The sequence below is a fragment of the Odocoileus virginianus genome, chromosome 20 (assembly GCF_023699985.2).
Source record: "Odocoileus virginianus isolate 20LAN1187 ecotype Illinois chromosome 20, Ovbor_1.2, whole genome shotgun sequence".
Classification (NCBI taxonomy): domain Eukaryota; kingdom Metazoa; phylum Chordata; class Mammalia; order Artiodactyla; family Cervidae; genus Odocoileus; species Odocoileus virginianus.
This window is the reverse complement of record NC_069693.1, coordinates 4,721,438-4,738,749: the sequence shown is the minus strand read 5'-3', so window position 1 is coordinate 4,738,749 and position 17,312 is coordinate 4,721,438. Positions and strand designations below refer to the sequence as shown.

The window sequence follows — 17,312 nt, the reverse complement described above, 5'->3', positions numbered from 1 at the left end:
ACAGGGATGACAGCGTTTCTTAGCTCATCTGGTTGTTTTGAGGGTTCAGTGAATTCACGTCCACAGGCATGGTGCAGCGCTCTGTGCTCCGTGAGCCCGCAGAGACAGTCAGCTCCCGGTGGCCGATCAGAATGCCCCATACAGCTCAACGCTGCCCAGGTAACCATTAGACTTACTAAATGACCGCCAGACTTGAGGCTATAAACCCGGGCCACCCGGATCAAGTGGGTGTTCCTGTGGTTATGGGAAAAGAATGTCGACATGCACATTCGCAAAGGAGAAGTGTGAGGCTTATCTCAACTCTTCACGGCCAGCCTTCTGTTTCAGTTCCCTCCTCCCTCATCGCCAGTTTCCACTGAGTCACCAACTCCCAGATCTGTGCCCTTGTCTCTATCCCAGCGTGACCTCTGTCCCCTGAGCCTTAAAACACCCCCGCTCCTCAAAACCTGGGCTCCAGTCTCTCTCCCTCCAGCCCATCACCACCACCGCCCGCAGAGGGAGCAAACACCCAGCTCCAGCCCTGTCCCTCCCCTCCTCCACGTCCTTCCACGCCTGCCCCCTTCCCTCAAGATGAAACATCAGCCCCAGTGACACTGATTCAAGAACGTTCACACTCTCACCATCATCTACCCTTCCCCCGCTACCAGCCACCCCTCACATGCCTCAGCCACATCACTGCCACTTCCTAAGGACCATGTGCTTTTTCCTGTCTCTCCGACCCTGCTTCACGTGGTTCAACCCCGCTGTAGTATTGTCCCCTCTCTCCATCTTTGCGATGCATGCTTACCCTTTGAGATTGGGGTCTCCGTTCCCTCAGACAAGCTCCGTTCCCTGCCTTACCCTGTCCCCACCCCTGCAGGTGCCCACGGGTGGATAAGAGCTCGGGCATTTGGGGCTGGATGATTTCTTTGCTGATGGGGTGGGTCTTGTGGACGGCAGGACATCAGCGAACATCTCTGCTCTCTACGCATGAGATGTCAGGAGCTTTCGATGTGAGATTTTGACAACGAAAAATGACCACTAGCCAATGCCCCTGGGAGAGTGGAAAGCCCCCACCCCCAGCTGAGCCCCACTGGGTCACAGTCTCCCTTCTCTGCCTTCACAACGAAACGGCAAACTTTCCCCAGTTCTTCTTTTTTAAAGTCACCGCAAGCACAATTTCGTCACTCCTGGTCAGTTTCAAAACCATTAAGTGCATTTCAGTTCCTTTCCTTTGCTTCGCGTTCAGGAGGGGAGTCTTGGGAAGTTTTTACACTGCCTCCTCCTTTCTTTGTTCCCCAAACTTTTTTTGATTGCTGTAGTTCCCAATGTGCATGAAACGCTAAGAATAGCTGAGAGGAGAAAGATACAGTGTCTGCCTCAAAGGAGTTCAAGTTCACCGGGTAAGGGTTGGAGAAGGAACAGAAATATGTGACCTGTTTAAAACACAGTGTGATGAGGCTCTGATCCAGATGGACATCGGGGATTAAGGGAAAAGCAGGAGCTGGCCAACCAGAGTGAGAGGTGAGAGGGTGTGGTTTGGGCCAGGGTGGCTTCAGGGCAACTGGTTAGAAGTGGCCAGACTTTGAATATATTTTGGAAAACAACACTAACAGGATTTTCTGACATATAGAAGAGTAGTCAAGGTGGACCCCTGTAGTGGGAATCCCTAATAATGTACTTTCACAGCCTTGAGAAATTTCATAGAAATAGCACCTGGAAAAACAGCAAGTATCAATAAACTGTGTTGAGGATTATTTTTCATGGTTTTCTTAGAATAATAGCCTTGTTACAGACCCCAAGGCCAGACCCAGAAGGGAGTATGACTGGCATCATGAAAGCATGGACCTTGGAACACCGGGTCGGTGTTAGGTAGGAACACTGCCTATGTACTGGTTGATTATTCCCAAGACTATGCCAGAAGGGAACAGCCTGGGGTAAAAACAAGGAGATCTGGACTATGTCAATATAGTGTCTTAGTAAAGATAGATCAAAGAAAGTCTTGTAGTCTACAATCAGGAATAAAAGCTGGGCTCAGAGTGGACTCTGCCCCTCAGTCCAATAGAGGCGGCAGGTCCCCTGACCCATTGCACCAGATTTCACGTTCGGTTTTCATTCTCATCACTGCTCCCGGACGTGTAGGGCAACAGAATCTGAGGTCTTGATTCTTGATTTCCTCCTGAACATGATGTTATTTGATTTAGAGACAGGTTTCCTAAATTTTAAGTGATTCACTTTTTCCTTTTTCGAGCGAGATGAGGGCTGCATTGCTGTGTGTGCACTCAGTCTTGTCCAACTCTTTGTGACCCTATGAACTGTAGTCCGCCAGGCTCCTCTGTCCATGGGATTATCCCGGTAAGAATACTGGAGTGGGTTGCCATTTGCTTTTCCAGGAGAGCTTCCTGACCCAGGGATCGAACCCACATCTCCTGCATCTGCAGGCAGATTCTTTACCACTGAGCCACGTGGGAAGTCCTGAGTGGAGGGTGAGCCTGTATAAACATGTAATAGTAATTTGTACAGTACCCATAGTGCCAGTTGGCCAAAGAATGTGGGGAGTTTATATAATTTCTACATTCTCGAAAGTTGGTGTGGAGAAAGAGAAACTTGAGTTTTAATTCCATCTCTGACTGTATTGGGGTTTCCATGATGGCTCAGATGGAAAAGAATCTGCCTCCAGTGCAGGAGGCCTGGGTTCAGTCCCTGGGTTGGGAAGATCCCATGGAGAAGGGAATGGCTACCCACTCCAGTATTCTTGCCTGGAGAATCCCATGGACAGAGGAGCCTGGTGGGCTACAATCCATGGGGTTGCAAATGAGAACAAACAGGTTATTGATTCTGAGCTTGCTATAGTGAGAGAGCCAGCTACCACCATTTGCATTTGGCAGACACAAAGGCAGGCGGGGCAATGGGAGTCCTTTAGAGTGGAAAAAAGTGGAGTGTCAGCAGTGATGGGAGATGATTATAATCCTGAGAAAGCTGGAGGTTGGCACCTCCTGTAGTTGTATTAGGAAGCATATTTGGTTTTCTTTGGTTGGTTCTGAGCTGGACACAGGGGCAAATAATAAGGAACCTGATATTTGTGGACCAAACTCTGACTGTTCTGGGCTAATTGTCACTGCAGTTGTGGTGTGGATTCTTGGACTAGTTCCTGGTAATTGAGGATCAGAGTCACATGTGTCTCATGGCTGAGACTTGAGGGTCCTATACCGTCTGGCTATAATTTCTGTATATTCAGTCTCTCAGGTTTTTGGCGGGGGTGTAAACGAGACGTGTATGTGAAACTGACAGACATATGTGCTAAGTCACTTCAGTCATGTCCAGCTCTTTGTGACCCCGTGGACTGTAGCCCACCAGGCTCCTCTGTCCCTGGTATTTTCCAGGCAGTAATACTGGGTTGCCAAGTGGGTTGCCATTTCCTCCTCTTTCCAGACATATAGTAAATAATACATAAATACTAGCTTAACTTAAAGATTTTCTTCAAATCTCATTATGGCCTAATTAGGTGATCCTTACTTTTTTTCCACTTACTAATCCATCATCAGGAAAAGAATTTATCACCAGTGTAATAGGTGAATGTGAACTTATATATCTAACAATAACAGAATGTGCATAATAAAAACTGAAAATCCTACTTCATTTTTTCCCTAATCACCAAGTTTCATCCCTCAGTCGTGTCTGACTCTCTGTGAACCCATGGACTGTAGCCCACCAGGCTCCTCTCTCCATGGGATTCTCCAGGGAAGAGTCCTGAAAGGGGCTGCTGAAGGCAGGTCAGGGTGATCAGACAGCAGGTGGGGGCTGGTGGAGGAGGAGGAAGCCCATCAGATATTGAGGGTAAGGGATTTTGGTTAAACTGACTTCCCTGGTGGTCTAGTGGTTAAGAATCCACCTGCCAATGCAGGAGACACAGGTTCCTGGTTCAAGAAGATTCCACATGTCAGAGGGGCAACTCAGCCTGTGCGCTGTAACTACTGAAGCCCATGCCCCTGGAGCCTGTGCTCCACGACAGAGAAGCCACTGCAATGAGAAGCCCGCCTGCTGCAACTAGAGAAGGCCCGTGCGCATCAATGAAGACCCAGTGCAGCCAAAAATTAATTAATTAATTAAACTTAAAAAAAGAATTGGGATAAAGGGGACATTGATGGGGTCAAAACAAAGGTCTCAGCGCAGCACTCTTGGAGACTGGGTGGGCCATCGTCCCCCAGCATTGAAGGACCTCAATCAAGTCTGCGATAGAGCAGGTAGATAGATCCCCTGGTCTGGGGGAAATTAAAAAGCCACAAGACAGATGGGACAATGAGAAATCTGACTGCAAATCACCTGAGGTGATGGTCCCATAACCCAATACAGATGAAGATTGATAACAGAGCCTGGGTTCCTTGGCCCCACTTCCAGTGGGGCACTCAAAGCCATATACACATTAGCAGTAAAATGGAGAAAATGTTTCTGGGACTCCTTAACACAGGAGCCTCATGCTCTGTGATTCTAAAACTTGTTTAGTCACTCAGTCGTGTCTATCTCTTTGTGACCCCCATGAACTGCAGCATGCCAGACTCCCCTGTCCTTCACTATCTCTCAGAGTTTGCTCAAATTCATGTCCATTGAGTCGATGATGCTATCGAACCATCTCATCCCCTGTTGTCCCCTTTATCCTCTTGCCTTCAGTCTTTCCCATCACCAGGGTCTTTTCCAATGAGTCAGCTCTTCACATCAGGTGGCCAAAGTATTGGAGCTTCAGTTTCAGCATCAGTCCTTCTAATGCATATTCAGGATTGATTTCCTTTAGGATTGACTTCTTTGATCTCCTTGCAGTCCAAGGGACTCTAAAGAGTCTTCTCCAGCACCATAATTTAAACACAACAATTCTTCAGCGCTCAGCCTTCTTTATGGTCCAATTCACACATCCATACATGACTAGTGGGAAAGCCACAGCTGTGTCTAATCGGACCTTTGCCGGCTGAGTGATGTCTCTGCTTTTGTAATACACTGTCTAGGTCTGTCATAACTTTCCTTCCAAAGAGCAAGTGTCTTTTAATTTCATGGCTGCAGTCACCATCCACAGTGATTTTGGAACCCAAGAAAATTAAACCTGTCACTGCTTCCACTTTTTCCCCTCCTATTTGCCATGAAGTGATGGGACTGAATGCCTGGTCAGCCCTAATGGGAGTTATAGTTGAATGGGGAAGCTATAGAAATGCAAGAATGATGAAATTAAGGTGAGAGTTTGGATGAAGATTGGAAAGTTTGAACAAATTTCTTGGGAAGTCGTTGTTTCTCCTCCTTTACCTCAATATATTAATAAATAGATACTCTGTATGTCCAGGGAACGTTTCCCCATTCTAGTATTATTAAACTGGAGACGTGTAAATCCTCCCTTCAACCAAAATTGATTGGACACGATAAGTGAGAACCAATAAAACTGCCCAAACCCACACAGGTTGATAATTTGAAAAGTATAGGGTGTCTGGTGGAAAAAAGAAGTTAGAAGCCCAGTGTCCGATTGGACTATTTGGATTTTGGAGGACACACATATATTCTACATCAGGGATTGTTGCTAACCCCTGTCTATAAAATTACTGGAAAGAAGTCTCGTAATCCTTATGCAGGCAGGAGTTTATGGCAAAAGCCAATGAGCTCCACAAAGTGGTGGCTGCTGGAATATCTGACCAGAAATCTCCTTGGTGAGAGACAGCCAGCTAGTTATTGGGCTTTAGTTGAGACCAACCCAATGTCTGAGGACATAAAATAACCCTGAAACCTGAAATACCCATGATGTCTCTGGTAATGCTTAATTAAAATGCTAATGAGGAAGGCCATGCCCAGACGTATTTCTTCATTCTGCCTCTTTCCCAGGAATTATTGCAGAATTACTGCAGAAATGGCCCAGAGAGGAAGAGGAGTTGTCTGTGTTTCCCCAATGAATCTGTGTCATAGCCGACATAATCGGCACTCAAACCCAGGGCTCCTTCTCTAAAGTCAGTGCTTTTCAAAAAAAACAAGTGTGTGTGGGAGCAATAGTTTCAAGGAAGGTGAGATTGATGTGGACATTGTATCAGTGACTATCAAACAAGCTCATTTCTAAGCTCTGCAGAGGACACAGAGGTCTGCTTGATATAGGATTGGTGGTCAGGGGGGAGCTCGGTGCGGGAGGGATGGATTGGGAGTTTGGGATTAGCATATGCAAACTATTATAATACAGAATAGATAAATGACAAGGTCCTACTGTGTAGTACAGGGAACTACAGTCAGTATCTTGTGATAAACCATAAAGGAAAGAATATGAAAGAGAATATATATATATATATATGTATGTATAATTGAATTTCTTTGCTGGAGAAACCCAGGGACAGGGGAGCCTGGTGGGCTACAGTCCAAAGGGTGGCAAAGAATCGGACACAATGCAGCAGGCATGCAAGGGTGTAGGGCACCAAGGAATCAGTGTGGCTTGAGCATCTGTGGGCCAGATTCCGGCTGGGCTGGGGAGGTGAGGGGGAGTCTGGCCCAGGGAGTAGAGTTGAGGGCAAGGGTAGGAGCTCATCATGGGGGTCTGAAGATCTTTGAGCACAGGAGACATCTGAATATAGCTAGCACGCTGGGAGTTCCAAGGTTAGTCAGTGTTTCAGCATCTGTCAATCACTCTCCTGCCTCCCCAGGTGGTGAAAATGAACCATCTGGAGGTCAGCGGTGGAGGAGAGACGGGCAAACTCTTCACTCCCTGCAAGTGACTCAGATGGAAAGTCCAAGATCAAGGGCAGCTCTCCAGGGGGAAATGACCCCTTTCCTCCAGTAACCCCAAACAACTCCAATGGCAAAGTACGTGGAAAGGCTAAGGACCGATTCCTCATTATTGGAGACCTTGAAGAGCGTGACTATCCCTTATTAACCCACAATCTCACTGGATAGACCACATGTCTGACCTGTTCTATGGACAGTGAAGTGGTTTCTTGGTGTTCTTACTCAGAAATCAGCATAGCAGTCTTTGCTTAAGATGAATGCTCAGCCCGGCCACAGGGATGGGGAAGAGGAAAATCTAAAAATGTTCATTGAATGGGTGGTACTTGGTCCTGAATTGAGGCCGGAACACAGGAAATCTCAGGCATTCACTGTGTGCCTCTCCAGGATTGGTAGTGACATGGGCTCAGGGAGCCTCTCCGTTTTCCAGACTAGAAAAGAGTAGAGAGGGAGCGACTTGCCAGCAGCATCCAGACAGTGATGGAGGGAAAAATCTGACCACAGGTGGAGCTGGAAGGGCCAGAGCTGGGGGCGCAAGGAAGAGAGGAGCTGAGGGTGGGAAGTCTAGCCTGGGTGGGGGTGGATGAGGGATCGCAGGCAATGCAGAGGCTCAGGAGACTCCTCTGCCATCCGTCTGGAAAGGTGAGTGTTCTGATTCAGAACAGATGAGAAGAAAGGGTGAAGGGCAACTGGTCTGTGAGGTCTGACTCCTCTGGACATCCAAAAAATTATTTTTTTTTAAATATAAAATTTTGTTCATTTATTTGTCTTTGACGTTCCTGGGCCTTCACTGCTGTGTGGGCTTTTCTCGTTGCCGTGAGCGGGCTTCTCACTGTGGTGGCTCCTTTCAGAGCACAGCGTCTAGGGTGCCTGGCCTTCAGTAGTTCTGGCTCATGGGCTCAGTCGCTGTGGTTCCCGGGCTCTAGAACACAGGCTTAGAAGTCGTGACACATGGGCTTAGCTGCTCAGCGGCCTGTGGGATCTTCCCCAACCAGGGATTGAACCCGTGTCTATAGGAACCTGGCCTCCTTGGGTGAGGATAACTTCCTTCCAGAATCTCTTATCTATCCTCAGGGTTTTGGTTCCTGCATTTCTAGAATGTCTCTTGGAGTCTTCTGCTTCTTATAATAGAGTTTCAGATCCCTGCTTTCCAGGGGTAATGGGAATATGTGAGTTGAGAAAGAGACTTCATGATGATTCATTATGATTTTTAACCTTCCTCTCCACTGAGATAATCCTCATCCTTCATACTAGATTAGTGGTAATACTCTTAGTTCTGTGGTATAAATTAATGGTACCCTCCTCTTCAAATCAGATTTCCACCACCTACTTTTGCCTTAGTAGTACTGGACCAGAATCTCAGGATCTGAGTTTTATGTATTTGTTAGTGTTGTAAATGGAGAAGGCAGTGGCACCCCACTCCAGTACTCTTGCCTGGAAAATCCCATGGACGGAGGAGCCTGGTAGGCTGCAGTCCATGGGGTCGCTAAGGGTTGGACATGACTGAGCAACTTCACTTTCACTTTTCACTTTCATGCATCGGAGAAGGAAATGGCAGCCCACTTCAGTGTTCTTGCCTGGAGAATCCCAGGGACGGGGAAGCCTGGTGGGCATCCGTCTATGGGGTCGCACAGAGTTGGACATGACTGAAGCGACTTAGCAGCAGCAGCAGCAGTGTTGTAAAGGTGCTTTTAATAAAGTTTTTGGGGAAATCATTTTCTAGGCTGTGTTAACATTCTACCACAACTTTTCTTCTAATCTTAATAGATACTGCTTTGGAATCTGATGAGTCTCTAGCAGAACAGACATTCCTTTCTGTGATGAACAGGCCTTGTGATCTCTAAGCCACACCCAGTCACCTTTCTGGAGCAAAGAAAGTTTCCTCAGGATGGAGAGAGAATGGAGAGAAAAGCCACACACCCAGGTAGTTGTGCATGGATGGACCCGATGACTCAGGTGAGAGATCCAAGGATCCATGAGGAAGTCATCCTTCGTCATGTGGTTTGGGAAGATCTGCTTCAGTGGAAATGATTTTGGAGGAATCTGGGTTTACTTCCCTCAGTGTCACAGAGGGTCAACTCCAGCCTCATTCTTGGCTCCTTGATCTTTCTTTTATTTTTCTCCAGTGATTAACTTTCACATTCACAGTGAGAACCAAGATTCTCCTCTTGGCCTGTGCCATCCTGCCTGACCTGATGGGTCTTCCATCTCTCGGGGATTCTAGGAAGACTCTGCACACTTTTGAGTACTATGTTCAGTTAGTTCAGTTCAGTAGCCAAGTCATGTCCAACTCTTTGCGACCCCATGAACTGCAGTATGCCAGGGCTTCCCCTGTCCTTCACTATCTCCCTGAATTTGCTCAAACTCATGTCAGTGATGCCATTCAACCATCTCATCTTCTGTTGTCCCCTTCTCCTCTTGCCCTGTCTCGTTCCCAGCATCAGGGTCTTTTCCAATGAGTCAGCTCTTCGAATCTGGCCAAAGTGTTGGAGCTTCAGCTTCAGCATCAGTCCTTCCAATGAATATTCAGGGTTGATTTCCTTTAGGATTAAACCGATTTGATCTCCTTGCTATCCAAGAGACTCTCAAGAGTCTTCTCGAGCACCACAGTCCCAAAGCATCAGTTCTTTGGTACTCAGCTTTCTTTATCATCCAATTCTCACATCCGTACATGACTACTGGAAAAGCCATAGCTTTGATGATATGGACCTCTGTCGGCAAAATTATGCCTCTACTTTTTAATACACTGTCTAGGTATGTCATAACTATTCTTCTAAGGAGCAAACATCTTTTAATTTCATGGCTGCAGTCAATTTCTGCATAGATAGAGCCCAAGAAAATGAAAATGAAATATGAAATGAAAATGAAATGAAATATGAAGTGAAAATGAAATATGACCCTTTTCATGTTTCCTCATCTATTTGCCCTTTTAAGTGCTCTGGTTCTGTCTCTAGACAGAAGTGTGTGAGTGGAGTCATGGACAAACTGCCAAACTTCTAGGAATACTGGGGACAGATATTTTATAAAGCATGTTTTATAAAGATATTTTATAAAGATGTTTTCTGCTTTATAATTTCCAATCCCCTGCAAACTACACATATGACTTGATAAATTTCATACTCAACTAATTTCTTCACTGCATAAGGGACCTCTCTCCAATGAGAAATATAAACCTGAAGATTTCTTCAAAGTTTGTCTTTTCTTAGTACGAACTAATGTCAACATGTTAAGTGTATTTGCCCCATTTACACAAACCTAAAATATTTTTATATTTACTTAACATATAGAATTTTTAAATTGTTGACTGGGAAATTAGAACATTTATCACCTAAATGTTTGTGGTTTATTCTCACTATTAAACTTTTTAGATTATATAAAGAATTTTTTAATTAAAAAAATAATTTGAGTACAGTTGCTTTACAACATTGATGTTAGGTTCTACTGTATTGCAGAGTAAATCCATTATATGTGTATATATATGTGTGTGTGTGTGTGTATTTGTATAATCCCTGGAGGAGGGCATGGCCGCCCACTCCAGTATTCTTGCCTGGAGAATCCCATGGGCAGAGGAGCCTGTTGGGCTACGGTCCATAGAGTCTCAAAGAGTCGGATGTGACTGAAGCGACTTAGCAGCATGCACAGATATAATATTTATGCACTCTATTTTAGATTTCCATACCATTCAGGTCACCATAGAGCAATGAGTAGAGTTCCCTGTGTTAAAGAAATTAAACAAGAATTGAGACTTAAAAAACTCCACCATATTTTAAGCTCTCAATTCTTGTTTGATTTCTTAAGAACTGTTACTTTGTTAAGTTTATCTTGTTTGTTATGAAGCTTGCCAGGACTGTGTCCCATTTGTTCTTACTTTCTGATTAAGTATATATCAAGATCATGTATGATTTTGGATTCGAAACATCTAGTAGAACACGCCCAAATAAAAAGACTTGTGTTAAGAACTGCATTACAGAATTCGTAGGGACCCTGCATTGGTGAAAATGTTTGTTTTGTAAATTTAAGATTGCTGAGGAGGAGCAACTATTTTCTCCTTGTTCCAAAATCTGTAATGTTGATAATAATGGGAGAGACCTTATTCAACCATCATTGTTCAATACATATGGAGGTATAATTAGTGTGGAACAACTTTCCAAGTGTAACAAAATGAGGAATGCCTTAAGCAGGAGCTCTACCCCCAATAATTACAAGAGTATACATGATGGAATGAGAAGCTCTTCATGCAATGAAACTGGGCATAATGTTGACCAAGACTCATATCTCGTGAAACAACAGGGACATCAATTTTCAGACAACAATTCTGAACATCATAAGTGTAGGAATATATTTTATCAAAGCTCAAATCTTACTATTAATACTTATAAGAGTATGGATATTGGAGAGAAGACTTATAATTGTTATGATTATGGTAAAGTTGTTAACCAGTCTTCAAAACTTATTCAACAGCAGAATATTCAGACTAAGCGGAAACATTGCAAGTGTAATACATGTGGAAAAGTCTTTAGTAACTCACCAAATCTAAGTAGACATAGGAAAATTCATACAGGAAGGAAACATTTCAAATGTACAGCATGTGGCAAAGCCTTTAATCAGAGTTCATATTTAACTGAACATCTGCGAATCCATGCTGGGGAGAAACCATACAAATGTACAGAATGTGGCAAAGCCTTTATCCATTATTCACTTCTTACTCGACATCAACGAATCCATACTGGGGAGAGACCTTATAAATGTACAGCATGTGGCAAGGCTTTTAAGCAAAGTTCAGCTTTAACTCAACATCAGCGAATCCATACTGGGGAGAGACCTTATAAATGTACAGCATGTGGCAAGGCTTTTAAGCAGAGTTCAACTTTAACTCAACATCAGCGAATCCATACTGGGGAGAGACCTTATAAATGTACAGCATGTGGCAAGGCTTTTAAGCAGAGTTCAAATTTAACTCAACATCAGCGAATCCATACTGGGGAGAGACCTTATAAATGTACAGAATGTGGCAAAGCCTTTATCCATTATTCACTCTTACTCAACATCAACGAATCCATACTGGGGAGAGACCTTATAAATGTACAGACTTTGGCAAAGCCTTTTCCCAGAGTTCAGTTCTTTGTCATCAGAGAAAGTTCTTTTACATCAGAGAGTTCATACTGCAGAGAAATGTTAGAAATGTAAGGAATGTGGCAAAGCATTTCATCACAGCCATCACCTCACCCACAATCACAGAATACATACTTCAGAGAAACCCTAGAAATGAATGTGATTAAAAAGAAGTTGATCCTAAATATACAGTTTTGAAAAAATGAGTGTTTTCTTTGGAAAGATACATGAATGAAATAAAAAAATGTAGAAAACTGCTTAATCAAACATCAAACATAACTCAATACCAGAGAATTCATACTAGAAAGCATTTCATTAGTACCACTTTTGTTGAATTACTCGAAGTAGAAACACTGTAGCAAGTATTCCATAAGTAAAACACATACAAATTGATATGTTAGTATGGATCACAAGATGAAGGGGTGGATATTTGCAGAGGTATAATTATTATTAATGTGTCCTTGTTTATGTTAACATTTTTTGAGATTATTAAGGAACCAAAACAAATGTAATTCAACTCTCAAATTACTACATGCTGTGATTTGTTTGTACTGTGTTATGAACTTATGTTTTTGATGGTTGTTGCCCAATGGTAAGAAGCCCTTCTATATTAAGTGGGAATCATTTACATTTATTCTCCAATTTATAAGATTAAGAACACAGTCATGTTATATACACACTAAACCTCTGAATGGAAGTATTTGTCACTGATGTCAAACACCTCTGTGGTCACCATGAAGTAATTGTTCAGGGAATAATTCAAAACTAGACAGAAGTTTGCTCTAAGTTTTCAATAATTATGCCGGTTGCTTTTTAAGCATAAAACAAGGATAGTTCATGAAAATCTAAGGTATTTTTATAACAGCAACATAGAGAAATCATGCATATTATCTGGCAGGCTTGAACGAAGGAAACCTCTTCTATCTTATGTAAGTATAGAAAACTCTTTCTGGAAAAGTCATATTAATATAAATAATGTCCATCCATGTTTACTTAATTAGCCTCCATTTTGTAAACCATATAAATCACACTCTCAGATCAGTTCATCAGAGAAACAGGAAAGTTTTTAGAAGCTTGTAATGTGTATTTTAATCAAGGATCAAACAACAATTGTAAAAGGTTTTATTCCATCTGTGTAAAATTAATGTATCTTAATTAATAAAAGTGAATGGTTTTTCAGTGTTACAATTGATGTGGAATGAATGAAGGGTTAACGCACCACCAGCATTAACCTCTCCCACCTATTTAAGGTTGCAGGAAAGGTAACGTAATGATAAACTATTTGTAGCACAGGGGGATGGCATCTGTAGAAATTAGTTCCTTACTGCCGTTAAACCTCTCATAACTTCATATATTTCCCACCATTTCTATGTTGTATCTCCTCTCCCATTTTTATCTACTTGGACATCGTGGTGGTTCTAATAAGAAGGATCACACAGAGCACTGTTGAGAGCTCCCCTGAACTGCTCCATGCTGTTGCTGCCTCAGCGTCTGTCTGGGGAGCAGGCAGCCTGCAGGTCCTTGAACTCACACCAGCCGGTCCTGTGAGCACCTGCTCTAGATGACCCCTTCCTTGACACCAGCAGTCTTGCTGAACCCCAGGGTCTACTGCACAGGCCCCCCTTCAGTGATACCCTCTGAGCTCACCAGAATCCTGCTCGTCTTTGTTTGAATGGACCCCTCCACACTCAGCCTGTGGGACCCACAGCACTTCACCCAGGGTCAGGTCTGAACCCCAAGTACTGGAATTTTCTCTGCCTGGTTCTAGCCTTGACCTTCCTCAGGGGCCCTCAAGGCTTGCTGTGAGTTCTCTGAGGACCTAAACTCAGAGTCATAAACTCACCTGCTGCAGTTGTCCTTCGTTCTTCTGTTAGCTCAAACTGTTCAGGGGCTCATTTAAGCAAATGTAAGTTTAACAAAGTCACAAAAAGAATAATCAAAAGCCATGATGGGAAAATTCTGAACCAAGATTTATAAAATCTTACCCTGTATAATTCTTAGCACATGTGTCTTGTAAGGCTTAAAGGAACTGTTTTCTCATGGCTTTGGCATACTTTGAATGCAATATATAAATATCTGAAGATATATACATAATATGATTTATATAACACACATTGAATACAAGATATAAATATCTGAAGGTATACATGTTAGCAGTGAGAAAACCAAGAAGGAATATGTGAGTGTATGTGTATTCTTACACATTTAACTTAGAGAATTTAGAAATGCTAGATCAAAACTGGTCATTTCAGAATTGCAGATGATTTACTAAAAACTGTAAAACTTGTCAATTTGTCGATTAATCTGTTTTGTCTACTTTTCATGGAATTCATTTCCTTAAATGTCAGGAGGTTATGTTTTTTAAGGAACTTCCACACGGTCCACCCACGTGACTGCACCAGCTTACATTCCCTCCAGCCATGTAGGAGGTTCCCTGATCTCCAAGCCCCTTCAGCGTTTATGATATTATTAGTGGGCTTTTTGCTCATTGTTATTCTGACTGGCATGAGGTGATACATCACTGTAGCTTTGTTCTGCATTTCTTATTGTTTAGCGATGGTGAGCATCTTTCTTTTGCCTCCTGCCCATGGAAAAGAGCAAGCTGCCCGCCCAGCCTCAGCAGCTGTGGGGCACAGGCTTAGTCTCCCCACAGCATGTGGAGTATTCCTGGACCAGGGATGAAGCCCTTGTCCCCTGCAGTGTCAGATGGATTCTCCACCACTGGGTGACCAGTCTGTTTAGCTTTTTTTCCTTTTGAGACATATATATATATATATATATGTATATATATATATTTATTGGAATATAATTGCTTTACAATGTTGTGTTAGTTTGTGCTGTATGACATCATCAATCAGCCGTAAGTATACATAAATCTTCTCCCTCTTGGCCCTCCCTCCCGTGGTCTCCGTTTCACCCCTCTGCTCAGCACAGAGCACCAAGCTGAGCTCCCTGTGGTAAACAGCAGCTTCCCACCAGCTACCTATTTTAACCATCAGTTCAGTTCAGTTGCTCAGTCGTGTCTGACTCTTTGCGACCCCATGGAGTGCTGCACGCCAGGTCTCTCTGTCCATCACCAACTCCTGGAGCTTGCTCAAACTCATGTCCATTGAGTCAGTGATGCCATCCAACCACCTCATCCTCTGTCGTCCCCTTCTCCTCCCCCTTTCAATCTTTCCCAGCGTCAGGGTCTCTTCAAATGAGTCAGTTCTTCACATCAGATGGCCAAAGTATTGAAGTTTCAGCTTCAACATCAGTCCTTCCAATGAATATCAGGACTGATTTCCTTTAGGATGGACTGGTTGGATCTCCTTGCAGTCCAAGGGACTCTCAGGAGTCTTCTCCAACATTTTACCCATGGTGGTGTATATATGTCAATGGTACCCTTTCAATTGGTCCCCCTCTTCTTCTCCTGCTGTGTCCACGTCTGATCTCTATATTTGTGCAAATATTGTCTTAACAGATATGTATGGAATTTAAAAAATGGTATTGATGAACTTATTTACTGAGCAGGAATATAGGCGCAGAGGTAGTTCTTAAGCTTTTGCATGTTAAGCTTTCAAGGCATAAAATACATTGACAATCATTCCATGCATTTTACTGTTGTAGCCACGCGTTCTGGGAAACAAACTGACTCAGAAGGACAGTGCAGATAGTGGAGTGCAGTTTATTACACCGGCGGGGCCAAGGCAGAGTCTCCTCTTAGCCAAGGACCCCGAACAGTTTTTGTGAAAACTTTATATACCCTAAGTGTACTTGCTCAAACCCACCTCCCCAAATTCCTTGAAACTAGTCTGGACAAGGTAAAAGAGAGATACGATCAAAGTTAACCCATGATTCATGTGTCACAGGACTAAATAAACAGTGGATATTTATCAACAGGCCTGTGGTCATATCCCAATAAACAGAATGGAATTTACCACTTTGTTCTGTTACAGAGATAATTAACATATTCTTTTAGGCAACAGAGTCCAAGTACAAGTCCTGAGGCTCTTTTATGGGGGGGCGGGGTGGGATCTGATTTCCCATTGGTCTGCCACTTCTACAGACACCGGGGCGCAAAGCTCAGAGTCCACTGGGAAGGTGACCGTGCGTGTAGCCTAATGCTCGCAGCCTGGCCTAAGACGGAGTCCAGCTCTGTCTGTTTCCTCCTTCATTACTAAGTGAAAGAAGCCCATTTGAAAATGCTACAAAAAGTAGGATTTTTACAATATGACTTTTTGGTGTAGGTAAATGTTCATATGTGCTCAGTTGTGTCTGAGTATTTGTGATCCCAGGGGCTGTAGCCTGCCAGGCTCACCTCTGTCCATAGATTTCCCAGGAAAGGATACTGGAGTGGGTTGCCATCTCTTCCTCCAGGGGATCTTCCTGACCCAAGGATCGAACCCGCATCACCTGGATGTCCTGCATCGGCAGGCAGATTCCTTACCACTCAGTCACCTGGGAATCTAGTCAGAAATATAGAAGAGATTAAAAAGGTCCATGATTACTGTGGGTTTCAAAGGAGGGACTATGAATATCCTAAGTCTAGAGAACTTTCAGGACCATGAAATAATTTGTGTTAAACTGTCATGATGGACACATGTTATTAAACATTTATCTAGAGGTATGGAGTGCACATTCCTAAAAGAGGAACACAGGGGTAAACTAGAGAGTTTATCTATTTACTGCCCATGTAGATTCATCAGTGGTAACAAATGCTCACTCTGGTGGGGAAAGCTAAGTAGGGAGATTGTCCACATGTGGGAACAAGAGGTATATGGGAAATGTCTATACTTTATTCTCAATTCTGCTGTGAAACTAAATCTTCTACAAAGTTGGTACTGGTGAATGCAGACTGAATATTTTTTAGAATACATAATATGAGAAAGATGAATATGCTTCTATCTTTAACTTTTCCTTGGTCATTATACTTTCAAGATGTGGGAAAATAGAGCTCTCTAAATGGAGCAGACAACGAACTGTAGCAGTTGATTCATAAAACCTAGAAAAACACACACAGGAAGTAGAGCAACAACATTCTTGTTATAGCCATGCTTTCTGGGAAACAAAGTCACTCAGAAGGACAATGCAGATCGTGGAGTGCAGTGTATTACACCGGCGGGCCCAAGGCAGAGTCTCCTCTTAGCCAAGGACCCCAACCAGCATTTGTGAAAATCTTTTATACCCCATGTGTACGTGTCCAAACCCACCACCCCAAATCCTTTGAGGCTTACAAAGGAAGGCTAAATACAATCACAATAACCCCATCCTTCACGTGTTATGTGTTTAAACAGTTAATAATCAATAAGCCCGGTTACATTCCAACCAGTTAATAACCGATAAGCCTGTGGTTACATTCCAATAGATACTGTCCTGACACAGGGGTGATTAGTTTCTGTTTTCTCTCCAAGGTTCCCCTGTCCAGAGGGGGTCTTATCCTTCCACTGTCGTTCCCACAGGCACTAAGCACAGAGTTCAGAGTCCACTGGAGAGGCGGCCTAGCA

At 43.5% G+C, this 17,312-nt stretch overlaps 1 protein-coding gene across 1 annotated transcript; it reads left to right on the top strand.

Annotated features, from left to right (window-relative positions):
- The first annotated feature begins 1,285 nt into the window (after positions 1–1,285).
- On the top strand, positions 1,286–13,056 carry LOC110152518 (zinc finger protein 85-like). The gene is made up of 2 exons (XM_070450397.1): positions 1,286–1,503; positions 8,482–13,056. Exon 2 carries the CDS (start codon positions 10,876–10,878, stop codon positions 11,899–11,901), a length of 1,026 nt encoding a protein of 341 aa, XP_070306498.1. The 5' UTR covers positions 1,286–1,503; positions 8,482–10,875; the 3' UTR covers positions 11,902–13,056.
- The last annotated feature ends 4,256 nt before the right edge of the window (positions 13,057–17,312 follow it).

Excerpts from the sequence above, each read along its gene's own strand:
- LOC110152518 (XM_070450397.1), top strand. The coding sequence starts at position 10,876 with ATGAGGAATGCCTTAAGCAGGAGCTCTACCCCCAATAATTACAAGAGT.